At 32.3% G+C, this 21,592-nt stretch overlaps 1 protein-coding gene across 3 annotated transcripts in view; it reads left to right on the top strand.

Moving 5' to 3' along the window:
• Window positions 1-12,802: 12,802 nt before the first annotated feature.
• Window positions 12,803-21,592, top strand: part of LOC143246747 (ubiquitin carboxyl-terminal hydrolase 10-like) — a 32,289-nt gene continuing 23,499 nt past the window's right edge. For 2 of the 3 annotated variants that reach the window (XM_076493844.1, XM_076493863.1), the window contains exons 1-5: window positions 13,365-13,409; window positions 14,768-14,863; window positions 15,427-15,481; window positions 17,561-19,135; window positions 19,578-19,669. In XM_076493844.1, coding sequence (XP_076349959.1) covers window positions 13,380-13,409; window positions 14,768-14,863; window positions 15,427-15,481; window positions 17,561-19,135; window positions 19,578-19,669 — 1,848 coding nt within the window. In that variant the 5' untranslated portion in view covers window positions 13,365-13,379. Of the gene's footprint in view, window positions 12,926-13,364; window positions 13,410-14,767; window positions 14,864-15,426; window positions 15,482-17,560; window positions 19,136-19,577; window positions 19,670-21,592 lie in introns of those variants that run through there. The other variant, XM_076493854.1, reaches the window with a different exon arrangement.

Genomic DNA, 21,592 nt, shown 5'->3' with positions numbered 1-21,592 from the left:
TCCTGTGCCATGGAGGTGTGTAGTGAAATCATCAGAAGAGCTGCTCAATCACTCAGAAGGCTTCCTGTGCCATGGAGGTGTGTAGTGAAATCATCAGAAGAGCTGCTCAGAAGGCTTCCTGTGCCACATCAGAAGAGCTGCTCAATCACTCAGAAAGCTTCCTGTGCCATGGAGGTGTGTAGTGGAATCATCAGAAGAGCTGCTCAGAAGGCTACCAAACACAGCTGCTGTTTCATTTCAGTAGAAAGTTACCACAGTCTAGAGCCACTTAAGTGCAGGTTTGCAGCATCAGCTTACAGTATATCCACGCATACTCTAAACTCACATATCGCCACAGACCTTTTGATTTGTTGTTACCTGGTGTGTAATGTCACCTGCACATGGGTTTGATTAGAGTAAGGAAGGAATGCACTAAGCCTCTCTCACTCTTCTGTCCTGTTTCATGTTGGTTCAAGTGGCAAACGAAATTTAGACATCTGAAAATGGGAAAAGATGTAGCCAGTGGCTTGCATTACCTAATTTAACTCCTACCACCAGGCTAATCACTCTACGAAGCTTGCTACGGTGTTTTCTTAGACTAGAAAGTCAACATATATGCTTGACTGCCTACAATAAGATGTAAGCAGTACGTAATTATATATAATTAGTAAATTACAGCAACATTATATATTATTATAATAAATATCACTGAAAAAACATTACTGTGTCGAAGTAAAACAGAAATTAGGTTTATAAACTAAGAAATATACGTAAAAATATATTTACAATTAAAAGCTGTTCATTATTCATTCTTCCATGTAGTAGAAACTCGTCAGATTGGTTACTAGTGGTGAAAAAGAGAGGATATTTATATTTGAAAAGTTACCTAAATTTGACTGAACTGTAGAATGTTTGTTGTAGACATAATTTAGTAATTAAAATTGTTACGTGTTACAATTTGAAATAGCCTGGAACTGAGTTAAATAATAACTTAAATTTAGAAGTTAAAAAGATGATATATATCCAATTTATGTTACTTGCCAACAAGACTGATACACACAGTATATTTTTAATACAAATATATTTTAATATGCAAACAATAATACAATTTATAAGAATATTTATTACAAATAATGATCTGCGTACAAAAATTTAACAAACTTACAAACAATATCGACTCTTCTGTCTGGTCTGAAACTTCCTTGATGTCCTATCAAGGTTTCATAATGAAAGCGCGTTAATTTCGAGTTGACATAGATACAATTCAATTAACAGGGAGCTCACTAGCTCTGCGTTCTTCGCTCGAACTAAACGTCGAGTTTTTCATCGGTGAAGTTATATAATGTCTTCGTAAAAATACTAATAATGTCCGGTGTTAATCGGCTGAAGTTAAATGGTTTGTAATGTTCAAAATTTATAAATGTTCCTGGTCAAATATCTGAAGTTACCGGTTTGTCCCGGCATGGCCAAGCGCGTTAAGGCGTTCGACTCGTAATCCGAGGGACGCAGGTTCGAATTCCGGTCGCACCAAACATGCTCGCCCTTTCAGCCGTGGGGGCGTTTTAATGTGACGATCAATCCCACTATTCGTTGGTAAAAGAGTAGCCCACTCGAGAATCTTCCGCAACTTTATGAAATAGGCAGGAATTTCGCAATACAGATTTAACAGTAGAAGTTACGAACATTTTTAAATATAAATTTAACCAACATAAATATCGATATTCAAATAGACATATTATCGTAAATCCGTCAGAGACTATGGTTTTGTACACGTATATGATGTAAATTACATCTCTAGCGTAGATAAAAGTTCAGTCCTGAAAGGCTTATGAACAAGTAGTAAGTAATCCTATTCTGTAGCAGTGATTAATTAATTACATTTATTGTGTCGCAAAATAATAAAGCACAGGATTTATTAACAAACGAAAACACTTACACTAAGTAAGTGTAAACTTGAAGTGTTCTCTAGAAGTGTTCTCTTCTAGAGCTAAGCAATTAGTGGAATTCACTAAATGATTAATCATTTTTTTTTTAAGGACGGTAATCAACCTAAATGCAATTTTTGACTCATCAATAACACTATGTAACACAAATTATGTTACTGGATAGTACGTGTTATTTCTCGATTGCCTTATGTTGTAAAAGTACAGAAAATGACCATTATTCCCTTCAAACTTTACTTTTGTGACCTGGATAATGAAATTTAGAAATTAACCTATTTTTTATGTAAAACGGGCAAATTTGCACATTTTCATTCACATAAGGTCTGAATAAATCAACATATGAATCAAGATTTACATGCATTTATACTAAAGCTATACAAAAAGATTTAGAAGTGTTATTTTTCGTGATTTGCGACTGTAATGTAAATCACTTTCAAGTATCAGTCCCCAAATACAGTCTCCCACCATGTTTTCGTTACACGCTCCCAGGTAACAAATGCAAAGTTTGAAGAGAAAAATAGGCCTTTTTCACTTACTTTAGGCGTAAGCAATTGGGAAATAACACTTTCTGCCCAGGAACAAGAAAAATTAAATTTTTGTTACATAGTGTAATATGTGTGTCAATACATTCAGCATTTATAAAAATATCTGGTGTGATAAAGTTGTTTCCTGACAGCGAGGTTTTATTGTTAAATAGCAGCTTTCCTTGGGACATTGATAACATAATCATATATTAGTTTGGTTTAAATTTCGCGCAAAGCTACATGTGGGCTATCTGCGCTAGCCGTGCCTAATTTAGCAGTGTAGAACTAAAGGGAAGGTAGCTAGTCATCACCACCCACCGCCAACTATTGGGCTACTATTTTACCAACGAATACTGGGATTGACTTACATTATAACGCCCCCACGGCTAAAAGAGTGAACATATTTATTGTGACGAGGATTCGAACCCGCAATTCTCGGATTAGGAGTCGAGTGCCTTAACCACCTTAACCACCAATCATACATTGATGCACATTGAAAATCAGTTTACGTTAGTGACACAACGTACATGTAAAACACCATCCACGTTTGTAAAAAATGTGCAAATTATTTTTTCAAACTATATGAATACCGTTGAGACAAACTAGTGCAGCAGTAAATTGTAAATTATTTTGTGATATCGAAATAAAAGTCTTTTGTGGGCTATTTACATATAAATGTTCAGGAAATGTAATTAAATATACATGTAATGAATTAATGTCAAGTTTCCTTTGTCAGGACTATTTACATATAAATGTTCAGGAAATGTAATTAAATATACATGTAATAAATTAATGTTAAGTTTCCTCTTTCATGACTATTTACGTATGAATATTAAGGAAATGTAATTAGATATACATGTAATAAATTAATGTTAAGTTTCCTTTTTCAGGACTATTTACATATAAATGTTCAGGAAATGTAATTAAATATACATGTAATAAATTGATGTTAAGTTTCCTTTTTCATGACTATTTACGTATGAATATTAAGGAAATGTAATTAAATATACATGTAATAAATTAATGCTAAGTTTCCTTTTTCAGGACTATTTACATATAAATGTTCAGAAAATGTAATTAAATATACATGCAATAAATTGATGTTAAGTTTCCTTTTTCAGGACTATTTACATATGAATATTAAGGAAATGTAATTAAATATACATGTAATGAATTAATGTTAAGTTTCCTTGGTCAGGACTATTTATGTATAAATGTTCAGGAAATTAATCAAATATACATGTAATGAATTAATGTTAAGTTTCCTTTTTTAGGACTATTTACATATAAATGGTCAGGAAGTGTAAAAATGTGTCTCAACTGATTGTTATAAAGTGTAGTTGGTTTGTATTTATAAACTAGGTTTATATGTGGACAATATTATACATATTATGCGTATTATCGTTGTCGACATATGTCGAAACGAAACCGCCTATATAAATTTGTTCATGACTTTGTGTTCAAACTTTTCGTGTAAATACATATTTAATACACGAGTCTTTTTATGTTCATCAGATTTTAAACTATTTATTGTTAAAAAGAAATATTGTGACCACATTTTTATTACAATCATGTTACCAAGAATATTTGAAATAATCATTTGATTTATAGTTGAAAAGCGAAAAAGTAAGTTTTAATTATTACATGAATTAAAGTGGTCAAGAAATGTAACTAACTAATTAATTAGTGGTTTACTCTGATTGTATTAATTATAGTCACGTCGATCAAAGTTCAGTTTCTCCCACTTAGAACTATGGCGTCATGGCTACCTGTCATGGCAGTCTGGCAAAATGTCCCCGACAATACGACATCTAGTGACATTTTGTGGAAATACGACATCATCGTCTCTCCCACTTCTCCCTTTTGCCTTAGATCAACATACGTGTAGCGCCCTCTGGTAGCGTGTTGTGCGGTTCCCGCCCTAATAACTGGTGGATACAATACTTCTACATGATCTGTAAACAGTAGCGAATTAGTGTCATTGTTAGAGCATATAGATCGATTGTTTAAAGCTTTGAAACACAATTCAGCTTCCTCATGAATGGATGTTTTTTCACTCTGCTTTCTTAAAGAAGAACTGCCAGTTTCATTTTCGGTTAAAACACGTGACTTTGTTGCTCGACATGTAACACGAGATTCGTTTTTATAAACTAAAATTTTATATGTTAAAGGCAGTGTTTTGAGAGGAAATATATAATACGTAGATTTTGAAACTTTTCGATTTTTTCCGTCTTTGAATTGAAATCGCTTAAGAAGACTTTATTTGCAGAGTTTAAACTTTGCAAAGAAACAAACGACTTGGGTGCCTCAAATAGATTGTTACTTTTATCACTGGCAGAAACAACTTGTGTTTCTCCAGAGTACTGGGTTGTTCAACCATATTGTTTGCGTGATACAAAAGAGGGTACTGGATTGTTTAATAAACCTGTTTCCGTGTTATAAATGACTTATTTGCTGTACGCTTATAACAAGAACAGCAGATTCAACGTCTGTTTTGTCACGATTCGACTGAGGACCAAAGATTTGAACAACTTTTTGAAGTTTACTCTTTTTCCGAATGTCTTCGTTTGCATTTGGTGAGACAATATGTTGTCTTTGATTGATATGAATTGCATGAGTGGTTGTTTTGAATTTCGCGCAAAGCTGCACGATTTACCAATGAATAGTGTGATTGACCGTCACATTATAATTCCCCTATGACTGAAGGGCAAGTATGTTTGGGTTAACGGGGATTTGAACCTGCAACCCTCAGATTAGGAGTCGAGTGCCTTAACCACTTGGCCATGCCGGGCCCCACTCAACTGACTAACAACAATGATTGTAGTAATAAAACACTTTTCTTAAGAGATGACTATTGATGCGTCCAAAGTCATATCCCCACAACTCAAACTAAATAAGGCACATTATGCGACACATGAGCTAAAATCCATTTTAAATACCCCAACCTAAGATTTAGACGGAATCATCCTTCATTTACAACTTTTGACCAGACAAGGTCAACCATTAGCAGCAGTTATCATTATTTTGTTATCCTTAAATGAATAACAAGATTGGCTACAACAAGTACAATATATGTAGTTAAAAACGTGGATCGTGTTCAACTACATCATGTGGCTCGTACCTTGGACCATATGACTAATAGTGTCGAATGTTATCCACTATGCGACACTTGACACTTTCACTACTTATAGTACTTTCTAAGTCCCATAGTAAAGTTAACTAATTGGTAAACTTTTATATCATGTATTTGTATTGATGTAATTCGCAACAGTTTGTTCTTGTTTCAACTTAAGGTCACAAAGATCTCACCACAAGCATTGCTTACTTCGCATATTATCGTGAAACAAAAACTACTGTCCATCTATTCCAGTGCTTCTCGACCTTTTCCAACATTATTCACCTATATAATTTTTCACAACAGCTCACTTACCCTAGTTGACAAAAGAGTAGCCCAAGAGTTGGCGGTGGGTGGTGTGACTAGTTACCTTCCCTCTATTCTTACGCTACTAAATTAGAGACGGCTAGCGCAAATAGCTCTCCTGTAGCTTTGCAGGAAATTCATAAAACCAAACACTTATTCCATGTCGAAAATATTATAGCTCCCCGTTGGTAAAGCGGTAAGTCTACGGACTTACAACGCTAGAATAAGGGGTTCGATTCTTCTCGGTGGGCTCAGCAGATAGCCCGATGTGGCTTTGCAAAAAGAAAACACACACACACGAAAATAATAAAGACAAAAATGAGAATATGAACTACAAATAGAATGAATACAACAAAAGTAAATATATTTATAAAACTTAGAATAAATAATAACAGTTAATGCCTTTTTTAGCCTTGAATTTGTTGTATAATTGACAATTCAACCCATTCACACCCTGCCATTCAACCCATCAATTTCATTCCATTTTACTTTGATCTCATTCACTCGTATGTGAACCATTCACTTAGTTGAGAACCATTGGACTATTTCAAGTTATCCTGCGTTTCTATGTAACGGAAATTAATGTTTTTGAATCATAATCTTGTGGAAAACCTGCTCGAAGTAATGAACTATCAAAACCAAATTTTCTTGTTTTATTAAAAGTCCTTACAATGGGAAATCTTCAACAGTACTTCTAGTTAATTAAGATTTTACTCTTTAAGCTAAATAAATCTCATATTTCTTTGAAACATTTTTTTATTCCTCTGCGCTTTACATAAATAAATGAGCAGAACAAAAAAGAAAATACGTCATTATATACAGCTTACGTCACTGTCATTTCCTGAACTCTTAGTCATTCGGACGGATGCTGCTGCTATAAGGTTTTAAATAAATTGAAGTGAAAAATAAAATGAAACTTTTAAAAGGCCAAGTTAATCATTTTACTGAAAATCATTAGATAATATTTTCTATAGATGTGTACAGAAAGTTTTAACGGAGATAGACCGAAATGTACAGTCAAGTTTGTTTGTTTTTCTGTTTATGACGTTCTACTTTAGAACTACATATAACATGAACACATATAATCCTTAAGTTAATTTAAAATATTAATTTGGAATATTTATAGCACACCGTCAATTTACAACATAGATTGAAACTTATGTAGCCCTAATATTCGCAGTCACGATTTTTTTTAAGTTTCAGTATTTTCATCTAAAATATTGCATAAAACTAAAAACGACGTATCCCCGCATGGTCAGATGGTTAAAGCACTCGGCTTGTTATCTGCAAAACCGTAGGTTCGAATCCTCATCACACCAAACATGTTCACCCCTTTTAGCCGTGGGGTGTTATAATGTAACGGTCAATTCCACTATTTGTTGGTAAAAGACTAACTATAAAAGGTAGTGGTGATGACTGATTGCCTTCCCTCTAATCTTACACTGCTAAATGAGGGACGGCTAACGCAGGTAGCCTTCGAGTAGCGTTGTGCGAAATTCAGAACAAACCCAACCAACTAAAAGTGATGTCAAAAGAATGAGAAACGTGTACACCGTTGAAGGTCACCGAAGCATCTCGAAACTTCCATTATTAGAAAAGTTGTGATCGAAGTCCATTCTAATATTAACTTATTCGTCACTGATAGCTAACATAAATTTTATTTTTAGTAATCGTATAAAAACACTACAAATTGTCATATCTTTTATTACGTTAGAAATACTAACTTCCGAAGTAAATTCACTAAAGTTAACTGGTCTGTAATACTCGAAATCTACAAACGTTTCTGGTCCCGTTCTGTAGTTTTCCGACTAAAAGACGTTAATCACTATTATAGCTTCCAAGAAATACGACACACTGACTGTAGCTGTCCAATAATATTCTTCTATTGGTGCGTCGGTTTTATATAGCAATCACGTGAGTTTCTCGAAGTTTCAACAATGATCAAACATACCAGCGTTTTCGTAAAACATGTATTGTTGATTCTTACTCTCAGGAATATTCTACAAATTTCACACTTATTGCAAGAACAGTGATCCTATATCTCAATACGGTATATACTACTATATTAGGGATGGCTAGCGCAGATAACCTTAGAGTAGCTTTACGCGAAATTAAAAACAAACAAAGACCGCCAACTCTTGGGCTACTCTTTTACCAACGAATAGTTGGATTGACCGTCACATTATAATGCCCCCACGGCTGAAAAGGCGAGCATGTTTGGTGCGACGGGGATGCGAACCCGTGACCCTCAGGTTACGAGTCGCACGTCTTAACCCACCTGGCCATGCCGGGCCAACACAATTAAAAAAAAAAATTGAAAAAGATTTAGCGGTTTAATAATGTTCATTAATTAGAAGATGATTTATGCAACTTATAGTATATTAAATTGAAACTGCCACATTGAAGATTCATTTCTCGAGTTCGCTGTTATACTTTGTTTTCATGTGATTTCCTCTAACTATTTCAGTGAGTTTGATAACAGAAGATGATTACCATAATAAGTTTCTCTACTCTTGTCAGTGGTCATTTATTTCTCGGAGTTTCTTGCTTCGCTGTAATTGTGAGTACGTATTTTAGTATTATTATTAAATTTTTGTTTCACAAGCACACAGTAAAATCGGTTGGGTATTTTACACCAAACCCTAGACAAATATACTATATAAATGCTGCAAATGGTCACAAACTATTTGTTGTTGTTTTGAATTAAACACAAAGCTACACAATCGGCTATTTGTGCTCTGCCCACCACGGGTATCGAAACCCGGATTTTAGCGTTGTAAGTCCGCAGACATACCGCTGAGCCACTGGGGGGAACACGAGCTATTTAAAAATTTCGTTATTTTCTACTGAAAATTCATTTACGTGGATATAAATACATAACATATTCAATGTTCCTGTGACCAGCTTCCTTTTCACTTGATGCTTGTTAAACACGCGTTTACAAGAAACCTCAGACACAAAACCACCTGTTTCAGTGCAGTAGTAAACTGGTGAATAGCATACAACTAAATGCATATGTACGTGCGCAGTTTAAAGTGTGTTTGTGTTTTCTTAGAGCAAAGCCACATCAGGCTATCTGCTGAGCCCACCGCAGAGAATCAAACCCCTGATTTTAGCGTTGTAAATCCGGAGACATACCGCTGTACTAGCGGGGGGCTGCGGAGTTTAAAGTTTATTCTCCAGAACTAGACATAAGAAACGAGATGACAAAAAACTGTTAATTTAAAAAGGAGAAAACAGATCGTCAAAAGAAACAAGCCGAAATAAAATGTTCAGATTATGTTTTCAAATTTAGAACTAGAGACTGAAAAAAGAAAATAAACTAGAGAGGAAAAATTGTCAACGTTATTTCCTAAAGCTAGAAATTTCTATTTTTGATTCCATGAAGATGGATAAGTACTGTAAGTTAAACGTATTTATTTATATTGTATAGTAACGTTGGTCTATATTTCACGGTTTTCCCTTGTTATCTGATTTCGAACACGAATGCTTTTTCGTTACTGATATGCACATACAAATACCATTCGATCCAATAAGCCTTGTCAGCATTCAGTCAATTATGTTATGAAATATGAAAAGAAAAAGACATTTCTGATGCGCTCTGAAAGCTTCAGGCTTGTGACCTCATTTCTCTCTGTTACATCAAAAGCAGTCTCGTTCAACTACTTCTAAGTTTATGGAACAGGATAACTACTGCCGCAGTATCAGTTTTTGAAAGTATAAAATCAATTTCTCTATTCTTTACTGAAACTAAAAAAATGAAATAAATGTACGAATGTAGAATATAGGATGTCATGTGACTATAGAAACACTCTCACATATATATGTGTGATGTCACTGCCAATATATATATCGAAAAGACAAAACTATAATAATAAAAATACAAAGATAGAAATTTTGTCAACAAAAAGGATGATTAGACAATGAAAATTGTGATGAAACTTACATCACAAAACTAACTGATTAGGCTCCGGCATGGCCAGGTGGTTAAGGCATTTGACTCGTAATCCGCGGGTTTGAATCCCTGTCACACCGAATATGGTCGCTCTTTCAGCCGTGGGAGCGTTCTTGGTAAAAGAGTAGCCCAACAGTTGGCGGTGGGTGGTGATGAATCGTTGCTTTCCTCTTGTCTTACACTGCCAAACTAGGGACGGTTTGCGCAGATAGACCCCATGTAGCTTTGCGCGAAATTAAAAACAAACAAACAAAACTAATTGATTAAATAAAAGTTTCTAGAAAAAGATCGAATTTCAAAGTCTCAGTAACAGTGATTGGTTGTCCTTTTCTCTTTATTATTACCAAAAATGGGATCCAGTGCTTTGGAAAGAATAAAAGTATTTTATGTTAATTGTGGGTATATATTTGTGTGTGTTCTTATAAAATCGATTTTAAAACACAAATTTCTTTCTTACGCAACATCACAGGTTAATATATCTGTGTGTACTGTTAGTTTATTCTATTTATAAACGTTAATATAGTTATATATGTTATTCACATGTAATGATTTAGTGGTTTGGTTTGTCTGAAGTTAATCACAAAGCTACACAAAAAGCTATCTGTGCTGTGCCAGTAAAGACCACCGAAACCTGATTTATAGCGTTGCAAGTCAGCAGATGTATTAATGGAAGAAAATAATTACATAATACATTCTATTATTGAAATCAATAAGAATGTTTTTTGTCATGAAATGTAAATTTTCTTAAGTAATTATGTTAACTATTTCATTCTTTGCAAAAGTACAATTTTGTTTTAGGAATGGTGCGACTTTTTTATTTAGATACATTTATATATATAAGTATATATATGTAAAACCAAATATGCCAAATCTTCATCTGAGGTGTTACTTAACTAACGTTTTCTGTTATAAGAAAGTCGTTCATAAACATGTTTTAAGGTATTTACTTCCATAAACAACATCTCCTTGTTTTATCTCTTTACAATAAAAATTAACTTGGTGCAAGCAGAGCGTTTCTGTCAGAAATGGGCTAATCGTAGCTAAGCGGTTTGTGTGTCCAGATTGTGAATCCTATGATACATGGTTCGCATTCCATTTGCGAATAAAACATTCAACACTTATGAGGCAGTGGGTGCACTATAAGGGCGATGGTCAAATCCCATTATTTGTCAAACCTTCCCGTCAGTCTATGAGTTCATAACTAGGAACTGTTATGCGTAAGTCGCCTTTGTGTAGTTGGGTATGAACATTTTAAAGAAACATTGCATAATATATGGATTATTTGGTCTTTCACGACTGTTCTTACAGAACCATTTCCGAAAAAGTTACAAATTTAAATCCATCTTTTATTTTTTTTAGGAAATTATCGACCTTTCTATCAACCTCTTGTAAACTGACAGTCTTCACTACTGCCGACAGCAACTGAATCCATAAATCAATCACCGTGTTACAAAAATAAAACTGCCTTAACCAAAACATAGCCTATCTTTTCCAGGTAATAGAATTGTCATTTAAGAATATAGCACAAAACAAAATCAGGGAACTTTATCTCATCGATTCGCTAAATAATATTGTAAAATTCAATTAGATCACATATTACCCTTCTCTTATCATGATGAAACAAGAAATCTTAAGTTATCTTTATAAAATAACCCTCCCATCCCCGGAATAATCATAGTATCTCTTCTTTGAACCCTCTGCAATAAGTTAAAATCCATCCTAATATAAGGTGACCAAAAATATATACCGCAGTATTCCAATTGAGGCCAGACTAATGATTTATTTAGAGATATAATTGCTTTTTGTAAATTTCCATTAGTTTTGCTAATGATTGCTACGGATGGATTGAGTGACTTATTTATATAAACACAAAAATTATTTTAAAGCTGAGATGCTGAGCTTCATAAAACTCAAAATTTTCATATAATATATATATATTATGTCATTAACTGCAGTTGTTGGAAAAATACGTTGACTGGTAACTAGTTCAATACAAAATCACACTGGTCACGTGCTACACATTGCTAATCGTTTTAAAATATTGAGTGTTTGGCACTCATTTTGACTTAACTATTACAGAGGTAATATAAACTGGACTAAAATGTTAAGAGCATTACTTATCAACCGCATTAAAGAAAAAAGTGTGGCATTAACAATTCTCCAATTTCTTGACACCTGCACACTGATACTGACCGATTGATATACAAGCAATGTTTCAGAGATACATGGGAGACTCATGTTAGTTTAGCATACAAAGGACCTACAAATGGTTTATCTTTTCTCTTGTATATAATTTCACGCTTACAAAAAGATTGGTTTGAATTTCGCGCAAAGCTACACGAGGGCTATCTGCGCTAGCCATTCCTAATTTTGCAGTGTAAGACTAGAGAGAAGGCAGCTAGTCATCACTACCCAACATCAATTCTAGGGCTACTCTTTTACCAACGAATAGTAGGATTGGCCGTCACATTGTAACGCCCCCACGGCTGAAAGGGCGAGCATGTTTTGTGCGACGGGGATTCGGACCCAAAACCCTTGGATTGCGAGTCGAATGCTTTAACCACTCAGTCATGCCGGGCTCTTACAAAAGGAATATACATTGTTCAGTTCAAAATTACACACGTTTTCAGGTTTCTTAAATAGTTTCGTTCAGTCTAAACGTTGTAAACAATCAGCATGGGAAGCAAAGTTTTTTTTTGGTTGTTTTAATTATGCGAAAAATTTCATGAATAATATTGATGTATCATTTGTCATGTATAACTTTAATTGTTGCATTGGATTTTTAATCAAATGCAATTCATTCATTATTGCTGTAATTCCACATTTCGGAAATCCTATAATTTTCAGGTTATATTTTAATAACAACGACTAAAAGTTTGACAATATGGCACAAACTTTGGAAATTGTGGTTGTACCATTGTTTACTTTTAAATTTTATTCATATTAAGAGGTACAAAATGATACATTTTACCACTTGTTTGTTATCCCCCTGCCATCTGTTATTGTATATCCTTACGCCATCTTGATCGACATCATCATGTAGTGAGTGACAGGTGTTGTGAACAATGACTCAAAGAATTTCAAAATGAATAATATTAAACTGGTAATATTTCCTTGTAAAACATAAATAAATTTAAGGAAATTTAATATAGAAATTGGTTTTATCTAATCGTATTTATTTCAAGAAGATAGCATTTGCTACTCCAAACGAATAACATTTTTATGATATTGAATTCGAAGGTAGATACACCTGTCGAAAGCGATAGTGTATGAACTTTGGATGTAATCCGATTATATAATAGAAGGCTTTTAGGTTTAGTATTATATTGGGCGTTTTTATCAAACATACGATTTTAAGCCTAACGAAAACTGTACCAGTATTTTATCAGCTTTAATTTTCTGTTCATTCTAGCAAAAGTTCTTTGTCATACAGTACATTTTTGTTTTTGTAATTTATTTATTAATAGATTATTATATTTATTTTTCTGTTCTTTAACTTAAATATTAAGACCACTTAATTTGAAGTTTTCTCATGAACTAATTAAATATGTAAAACAATGGCATTAAACAGTATTAAGGATGTTGAGGTATTGTTTTAATTGGTTGGTAATTTTAATAGATATTGATAAGGTACCTATAATTATAATAAGTGCAAAGTAATGCATGTGGATGATCATAATCTAGATTACTGTTAATAATAGAATTGATCTCACTCAAAAGCAGACCAGTGTCTCAGTATGTTTGTATAGTGATAAATTACTTTCTATTCATGAAAGAAGTGTAAGAGATAATCTTAATGAAATTTGAAATTATTTATGGAAGTAAGGAGATAAAAGTATATGGTTTATTTGTATTCTGAAGATAATGGGATGAATGTACAAAAGTTTAAAATTTAGTAAAGCAAGATAATTTCAGTTAAAATAGTTTTATTTTTCTAAATGAATGATCGACTTAAAGAATGAGTTGTTGGTGGTAGTGGAGACCAACACTTTGCAATAGTTTGAAAATAGAATGGATAATTTAAAAAAAAATAAATTATGGGTTTAAATGTTTACTTATTTTAATGTTGGGTGACTTGGTGTAAAAGAACAGCTGTAAACTATAACACTGCTATTCATTTTCAACAAAGTGTTGTGGTTCAATGTAATTATGTATGTAGTAAAATACTTATGGGAGGTTTGTAAAAATGATATTGGCACTTACATGTGTCTTATGTGGGTATGTATCTTTGATTTTTGTTTTCTCACACACCTATGGGCTTACCCACCTTTACAAAACAAATTTTGCATATACCATACAAATATATAATATAAAGGATTATTTAACATCAGGTCAGAAAATTGATTTTCAATGCATCTAGATTTGGAAAGAGCATTCATATTTTCTCCAAGGGGTAAATGCTTAAGTTGCAATGGTATTTGTTATTTAAACTGCCTGATTTAAAGCCAGCTGTTGGAAATAAGGTTACAACTTAATTCCAGTTGTCTGTCACTTGAGGTGAGCAGTTCTCCTTGGACGTGTATTAACTACCACTTCTTATATTTCCAGTGAGCTGCTTTATTTTTATAAAGTTTATTGCTCTGTGAAGTTTATGATTTTATGAATTTGAACTCTATAATGGTATGGAATATGAGGTAGCAATAATAAATTCCAAATATCATCCGATTGCAAAATTTGATGAGCAGAGCTAATGTCTAATATTTCCCTCACTAATCTTGATTAATGGTGGGAAAAAAAGTGACAATAGTGTATGATCTCTTTGCTAACTGAATGAAATTGCATGTGATGTCATTTCATTCTGCTTAACTAATACAGTGCATCTTGTTAACTTGAAACCAGTAAAACTTTCAGTGCTTAGATATCAAAGCCTTGGCTTTGTTTTAAGTTATGCAAATTATTTTAATATATATATTATTTCATCATCTACAAGAACTTTGTTTTCTAGGATTTGGAGTTTCTGGATTTATCTGATGTACCTGAAAATGAAGTAGAAGAAATTAATTTTTTTCTTCATCCCCCTGGTGGTGTACAATACATTGAGGTAAGAAATAGCATTTATTGTTATTTAGAATGTTTATATAAGAACATGTTTGAAAATCATACTTCATGTTTCTCAGCATACAGTATTTTAGTAAAAGTAGTACAAAAGTATTTGTTTTTTGTGTGAAGTATTCAGTTGACTATATGTTCAGTACTGTTTACTGAATAATAGTTGTAAACTGTCATGTTTACATCATTTGTTGCTGATGATGTTTTTTTGTTTTCACTTTTGAAACAGTCAGAAAATAATGAATATCCTCTTAATCTTGTATTATTTAAAAGGATAACCCAAATGAAGACAAAGATTTCTTATAGACTTGGTGTATGATGTTGTGCTTCAAGTGTGTATCTGTTGATAAAAATGAAAATATATTGAATTTTTCATGATAAAATGTTATGGATATTTTATAATAACAGAAATTTGTTCAATGAAATCAGAGTCAAGTAATATTAACTAGTTGCTACATTTAAAAAACATTTATGAGAAAGAAAAACATTTTTTTTGTATTTATTGATGTGATTGTAAACTAAAGTATTTCATTATTTAAGGTTTTTACTTTTTAGCTTCCATGGGATGCACCTGCAAATTTCTTTCCTTCAGTAGATAATCAGACTACGAGTAAGTACACTTTTACAATTTTTGTATGTTGAAATGTTTATTTATGTCAGTGTTAAACTGATGAAGTGATTATAATACAGCATCATTCAAATTAGAATGCAATGATGTATGTGTTGTGATTGTGTGTTGTAAATTGATCACTGATAGATACTAGTCTAGTAAGTTTGGCCTCAACAAGAAGAATAGTAACAATTGAAAACTTAAAACTAACAGTTTTCTAACTTAACAGTGTAAACTTTGAATGCTGACCTCAGTTTGTACATTCTAAATAGTAAACACTTTGTAGAAAATATAACACTATTGCAAAAGGCCTGTGATGAATTAATGAGCAAATTAGTATTTGTTCCTTACTTGTATTAAAAAGAATCAATAACTTTTGAATTCTTATCAGCAGGAACTAGCTTATGTATGATATTAGAAGTTAAAAATTTTCTTAAATATGTGTGAACTTCACTGATTATTTAAATTTAAACTTAGTTTTTTGTATTTTCTTATCCAGTTTTACTGTGTCAGGTAGAGAAACCCTTGTAGATTTTAAAAGCTTAATTGAAATTTCAACCATACTGTAAAAATATTATTACAGCCCAAAAGCTATGAATGTACTAATATACTTAAAATAGCTTTAAAAAATAGAACCTTTTACTTTTTGGTACAAAAAATGCACATGAACTCTTCTACTTCTGTAGATGTTTCATACAAGCTCTAAGAAGGCGTGAGAATTTTGTGACTCTTTGGACTTGGGTCAAATTTTCAGTGTTTTCATAGGTTTTTTATTGTTGTTGTTTTGAGAGAGACTTTGAAAAAGTTAACACTTCCAGCACCCCTTTTTAGATTGTAGTGACTTAATGGTGTTAACGATAAAAAGATAAATATTTGTGACTGTACATTTGCACTAAACTTTAGTTTTTTCTGAGATTTAGCAAGTATCTATGTAGTTCTGTAAAAATTATGAACAGTTTCTGCAAGAGTAACATGTAATTAAATCTTAATAATGAAACTTTCCTAACATTAGGATAATTACAAATTTTACACTCATAATTTTTTAGGGGGAAAATTTCATGCAATGTTAAATTTTGTAAAATATTTGGTAAAACAATTTGAAATTAAGTACATTAGGTTTGTTTTGACTCTCTGTGCCTTAAGCTTGTCCTACAACTACAAAAGCCATGTGACAGTGTCAGTAACCAAATACATATTTAAAATAACTGATCGTCAATGCTTCTTTTTTGTTCTTCACAAAATATTTCTGTGAAAGTTTACTAATACAGCCAACTGACTACTAAACTGAGGTCAAGACAGAGAAGAGAGAAAAAATCAAATAAAAATCCCATAGTCTTCATTAATTGCCTTGAAAACTAGGTGTAAAATGTTTTGTTCTATCATAAGCATAAATCTTTATTAAGAGTTGTAATCTCTAAGTTGATAATATATCTGTTTGTAGGTGTACAAGCTCAAATCACACTATATTCTTTGCAAAATTGTATAGCTGAGAATCTTCTTAATGGAATACATAAGTGCACTGATAAATGGAATAGTATTCATGATGTTAGAAAGATGTAGGTGTTAGAAGTCTTTGTATAAACTATAACCCATGGGCTTTCAAAAGGTGGAATTTATTTTATTCTACCCCAAAAGAAGAAAGGTCCATGTTTTGAAAGTACTTGGGTTGTAGGGTATTTGTCATTTGAAATGAAATAATATCATATTTATATTGCTGTTTTTTATCATATGATAGTGTTGTTTATTATCTTATGTATATTATATTTATAGGGATAGAAATATTTGTTGTTGATCCTGAATAGAAAATATGGTAAATATTATAGGCAAAATGTTTTATTACATTTTTTTTAGCAAGATTCATATAATTTTCTGCATTTTTTTGTTATATTAGTAAATAATTGTCATCCAAAGAATGTATTGCTTTTATATAGACTGATAAAACATTTGGAAGTAAAGAGTAGAAAGTATAATTTCACACTATTTCTTTATTTGTGTCAAATAGATGCAAGTTTCTGTAATTTGTACCAGTTTACAATACTGTTGCAAGATGTAAATGTTACTATTGTTTTCCTAATTCAGATAACATAAGTGAGCAGACTCAAAATACAATAGAAAATTGTAATCATTCTCTGAGACTGAACCTGTGTGAGGGTCCTAGATTTCAACATCAAACTGGTTCTCCAGCAAATCATCCAGTAGTACCTCCACCCTTTATATCTCCAAGTGGGCCTACAAGTGTTCCTCATCTGGTTGCTTCCCAAGCTTTCCCTTTCATACCTTGTTCTTACACACTGCTTCCTTCTCACTTTCAACAGTTAAACTCACCAGTGTTTACCAGCAGTTTTGATCACCCAGAAGTTTCTCTTGTTCAGCGCAACTCTCTGCCGCCTGCTTTTCCCACTCGTACTACCAACAGGGATTGTAACCCTGCTCAGCCTAACAAAATTGTAAATCAACCAATAAATGAGCAAATTGTTGTTGAAAAGCAGAGTAACCAGCATAAGGGCTCAGTTGACTATTATAGTTCAGTTAACAACTCAAAAGAACAGCAGTCACATCCCCAAGGAGCTGTTTTTGAAGATTCTCTGCCTGCAGGATGCCCAAGTTTGGTTCCAGTGCCTTTTACCGTATCTGCTTCCAGTTTTCCAAACTCCACAGGTACCATTTGTATGAAAGAGACTGCTTCCAGTTATCCACCTGTTATGAGCCCTGTTCATTATCAGCACCAAAGGCCTTCCCCACCAATATTATATCCAGTTCCGTTTATACCATCTCCGTATCCTAGATATATTCATCCTCAATCGTCTCAAGTTATCAATAGTTATTTCAACCAAGGAAAAGGAGACACCAACAGTAATGGTAGTGGTGCAAGAACCACTTCAGTCATCCCATGCGTTGATGGTGGAATTCAAGAGTTAAGTGTTACTCCCACCTGTTGTTCCAATAATACAAGAAGTGTAGAGATTAATTTGTTTAATCAGCAGGATCAACTGAGCAAAGATCCTAATATGTATAAATCTCATATTAATACATTTCATCACATGCAACCAGAAGATCTTCAGAACAGTCAAAATATACCTACAACACAAATGTTTACAAGGAATGAAAGCAGTTGTAACAGTTGTGTAAAAACTGATCAAGGGCTATTATCTTGCAATGGACATGAGTTTGATAAATTGCCAGCTGAAGAAACTGTAAATGCAGGTGCTATAAAAGATAGTGATAGGTGCTCAGCTGTGTTAGAACAAACTCTGGAAAATATGTCTTCAACTGATACAGAAAACTCACCAGTTCTTACAGAGAAAATACCTGATCTTAGTTTTGCAACATCAGACTTTTTAGTTAAAGAGGCTCACCCTAAAACTTCAGTTGACAAAGAAAATGAACTCGGAGAATTAAATAAGAATGTATCTGCTGTCCCATCATGTGTAACTAAAGCAACATCTGATAATGTGTGGCAAAGACGGCCTGGTGCAGATTTATTTAAAAACCAGAGTGCTTGTCCTGCTGCTGTACTGAAAATTGAGAAAGAGAGACTTCCTTCCATTTCTCCTAAAACAACACCTGTGAAACATAAAAAAAGAGATCTAGAAACTATTGAGAATTGCAAAATTGTGAAAGCCGAAAATGATGTTTTAGCCTACAAGTTGGCTAGTAAGTATGCTTTGGGATTAATTACTTTTTAGTGGTCCATTTTTAGGTGAATATAAAGTTCAAATCTTTTTAAGAGGTAAGATTTCACTTCCATCACTCTTACATGATCATTTTTTGGTCAGGATTACAATTAATAAAAGTAGATGTTCATATGCCAAACATTATGATTTATATTTTAGGTTATCATTAATTTAGTTTCATAAACGTTTTTAAAAATGAATACTTGTTTATAAACTCTTTTTTTTTTTTCAGAGAAACTTTTTTGGGCTGGTCCTTTTCAGTTTTCACTTTCAAGTTGCACATATAATTAAAAAACAATTTAACTGTTTTGATGTATTATGTTTCTATACATATATGAATTTTTTAGGCTTAGTTATTTAAGGCTTTGAATTTCAAGTTTTATACGTCCTTCTTGCATTCCTGACTTTCATTTATCTTGCAGAGGTTTTTGAAAGTACACACCTAAACCATAGCACTGCATTTCTACAGCCTCGTGGACTTACTAATCGAAGTAATTGGTGCTATGTTAATGCTGTATCCTTTCTTATAAATATTGTAAATGTTCCACAAATTCTTGAACTTAGACTCCAGAAATTTTAAAAAAGTTTTGTGAACTAAATAAAATAATAAATATGTAACTTGCTTTATACAATAACATGTGATAATACATTTGTTGTATTTGTAGTAGACACGAGAACTTGGAAACCTAAGTTACTGTGTCATTTTCTCCTGAAGCTCAAATATCAGTTCATATTATGTACATTGAATAATATGACATTCACTGTAGTCAGTGTTTTGAGTATATCCCAGAAATTATTGTAGACAGAATTGCTTAATGTTTTGGAGCAATAAATATTAATATAGCACTGTGTGCAAGAATAAATCAGTATAAAATACAAAACAGGTTAATATTTGTGCAAAACTAAAGAACAGCTCTTGTAAAATCAGTTTATACATTAAAAGAGCATACATTCAATTATGTTATACTTTTAAACCTGAAATATCAATGCAGGAAATCAAAAAGTATCTTTAATTCTATCTTGTAAACTTTTATATTTTCTAATTTATCAAGGATGGACCTTTATAAATAAAAAAAAGACTTCTTCCATCTTTACACTTATTTGAATTTGTTTTTTGTAACTTGTTATCATACTCATAATCTCTAATGTTTGAAACTGTCATATAATTCAATTCTCTTTTGTTTTTATGTATTTATAATTTCATTGTCTTGGTGTATTTACTAGTTTTATTAAGGACAGTGTGAAGTGGCTTAGAATGAACTTATTAGAGTTGAGAAAAGCATTACATCTTTATCATTTAAAATTGGTATATTTTAACCCTTTCCATCCAGGAGGTTACTTTTGTACATATTAACAGCCTATTACAGTGATGCACTGAACATTTGATTAAACAGATATCAATATATGTAAATAAATTTGACATGAAAATGTAGTTTATAATTCAATTTTTTATGGTTTGTAAATTTTAACTTCTTATTCAAAAAAAATTTTTAAAATCTGTTGACTTATCTGTATCATGTGACAAACTGTGGGTTCCAGTTTCTGATATTAAGTTGTCTAATTAGAATTTGAGTTTGTGCATAATTACAGTCAAGATTATAAAATTTGTACCTTTTTTTTTTTTTTCATTTTTGGATGAGATGTCATTAAACTTGTCAAACCCATCAAATAAACCCTTCCCCTGACTCTGACTTTCAAGATAATTAAATAATTTTACATAGCTGATGAATATGTTTATAACAATTAAAAAGATAAAATTATATTTTGTGCAAATGATAGTTGCTTTGTTCAGTATTGGTTATATTGACAGTAATAATTCTTTAGGAATTGTTTGATTTCTTATGATGATGTTTGCTGCTCCAAACACTTAAGATTATTTTAAACCTACTTATGGCTTATTCATAAAACTTAAATTATATATTCTTGAAACATTCTGTTCTAGTTATTGACATAATTATTTTGTTTAAAAATGCATGTCTGACAACTACATTAATTTTCTTTTGAACACCCAAATTTGTGAGACTCAATAAGGCTTAGAGAAAAATATCTTCAGTAGTACTCAAATGTAAACAAGTTCACCTTGCAATGAGTGCTACAAATCTTTAGTAATTTTAACTTATTCTTTTTAATAAAAGTAGCTGTAATGTTAAAATTATAGACTTTTCAACTTAACCTCGGAAAAAAACTTGAGTAATATAAAATGTCTGAAATTCCTCACCTTCTTGCTAACCAACACTTGCTTGTTCTATTTCATGTGCTGTCTATTTACCAGCATAAGAAACATTCGATGGCTTCTGCTGTGATTTATCATGTTGTGGCTGAGGATTACTTCTCAAGTGTGTACAAAGTACTGAAATAAAATCATATAAAATAACTGGGAAAATATTAACATTTGAATTCGAATTGTTAAAAGAGGTTATTGGGAACTTTCTGAATA

The sequence above is a fragment of the Tachypleus tridentatus genome, chromosome 1, assembly GCF_004210375.1.
Source record: "Tachypleus tridentatus isolate NWPU-2018 chromosome 1, ASM421037v1, whole genome shotgun sequence".
Taxonomy (NCBI): Eukaryota; Metazoa; Arthropoda; class Merostomata; order Xiphosura; family Limulidae; genus Tachypleus; species Tachypleus tridentatus.
Note: the sequence above shows the minus strand (reverse complement) of the source record. Positions and strands in the feature narration are given on the sequence as shown.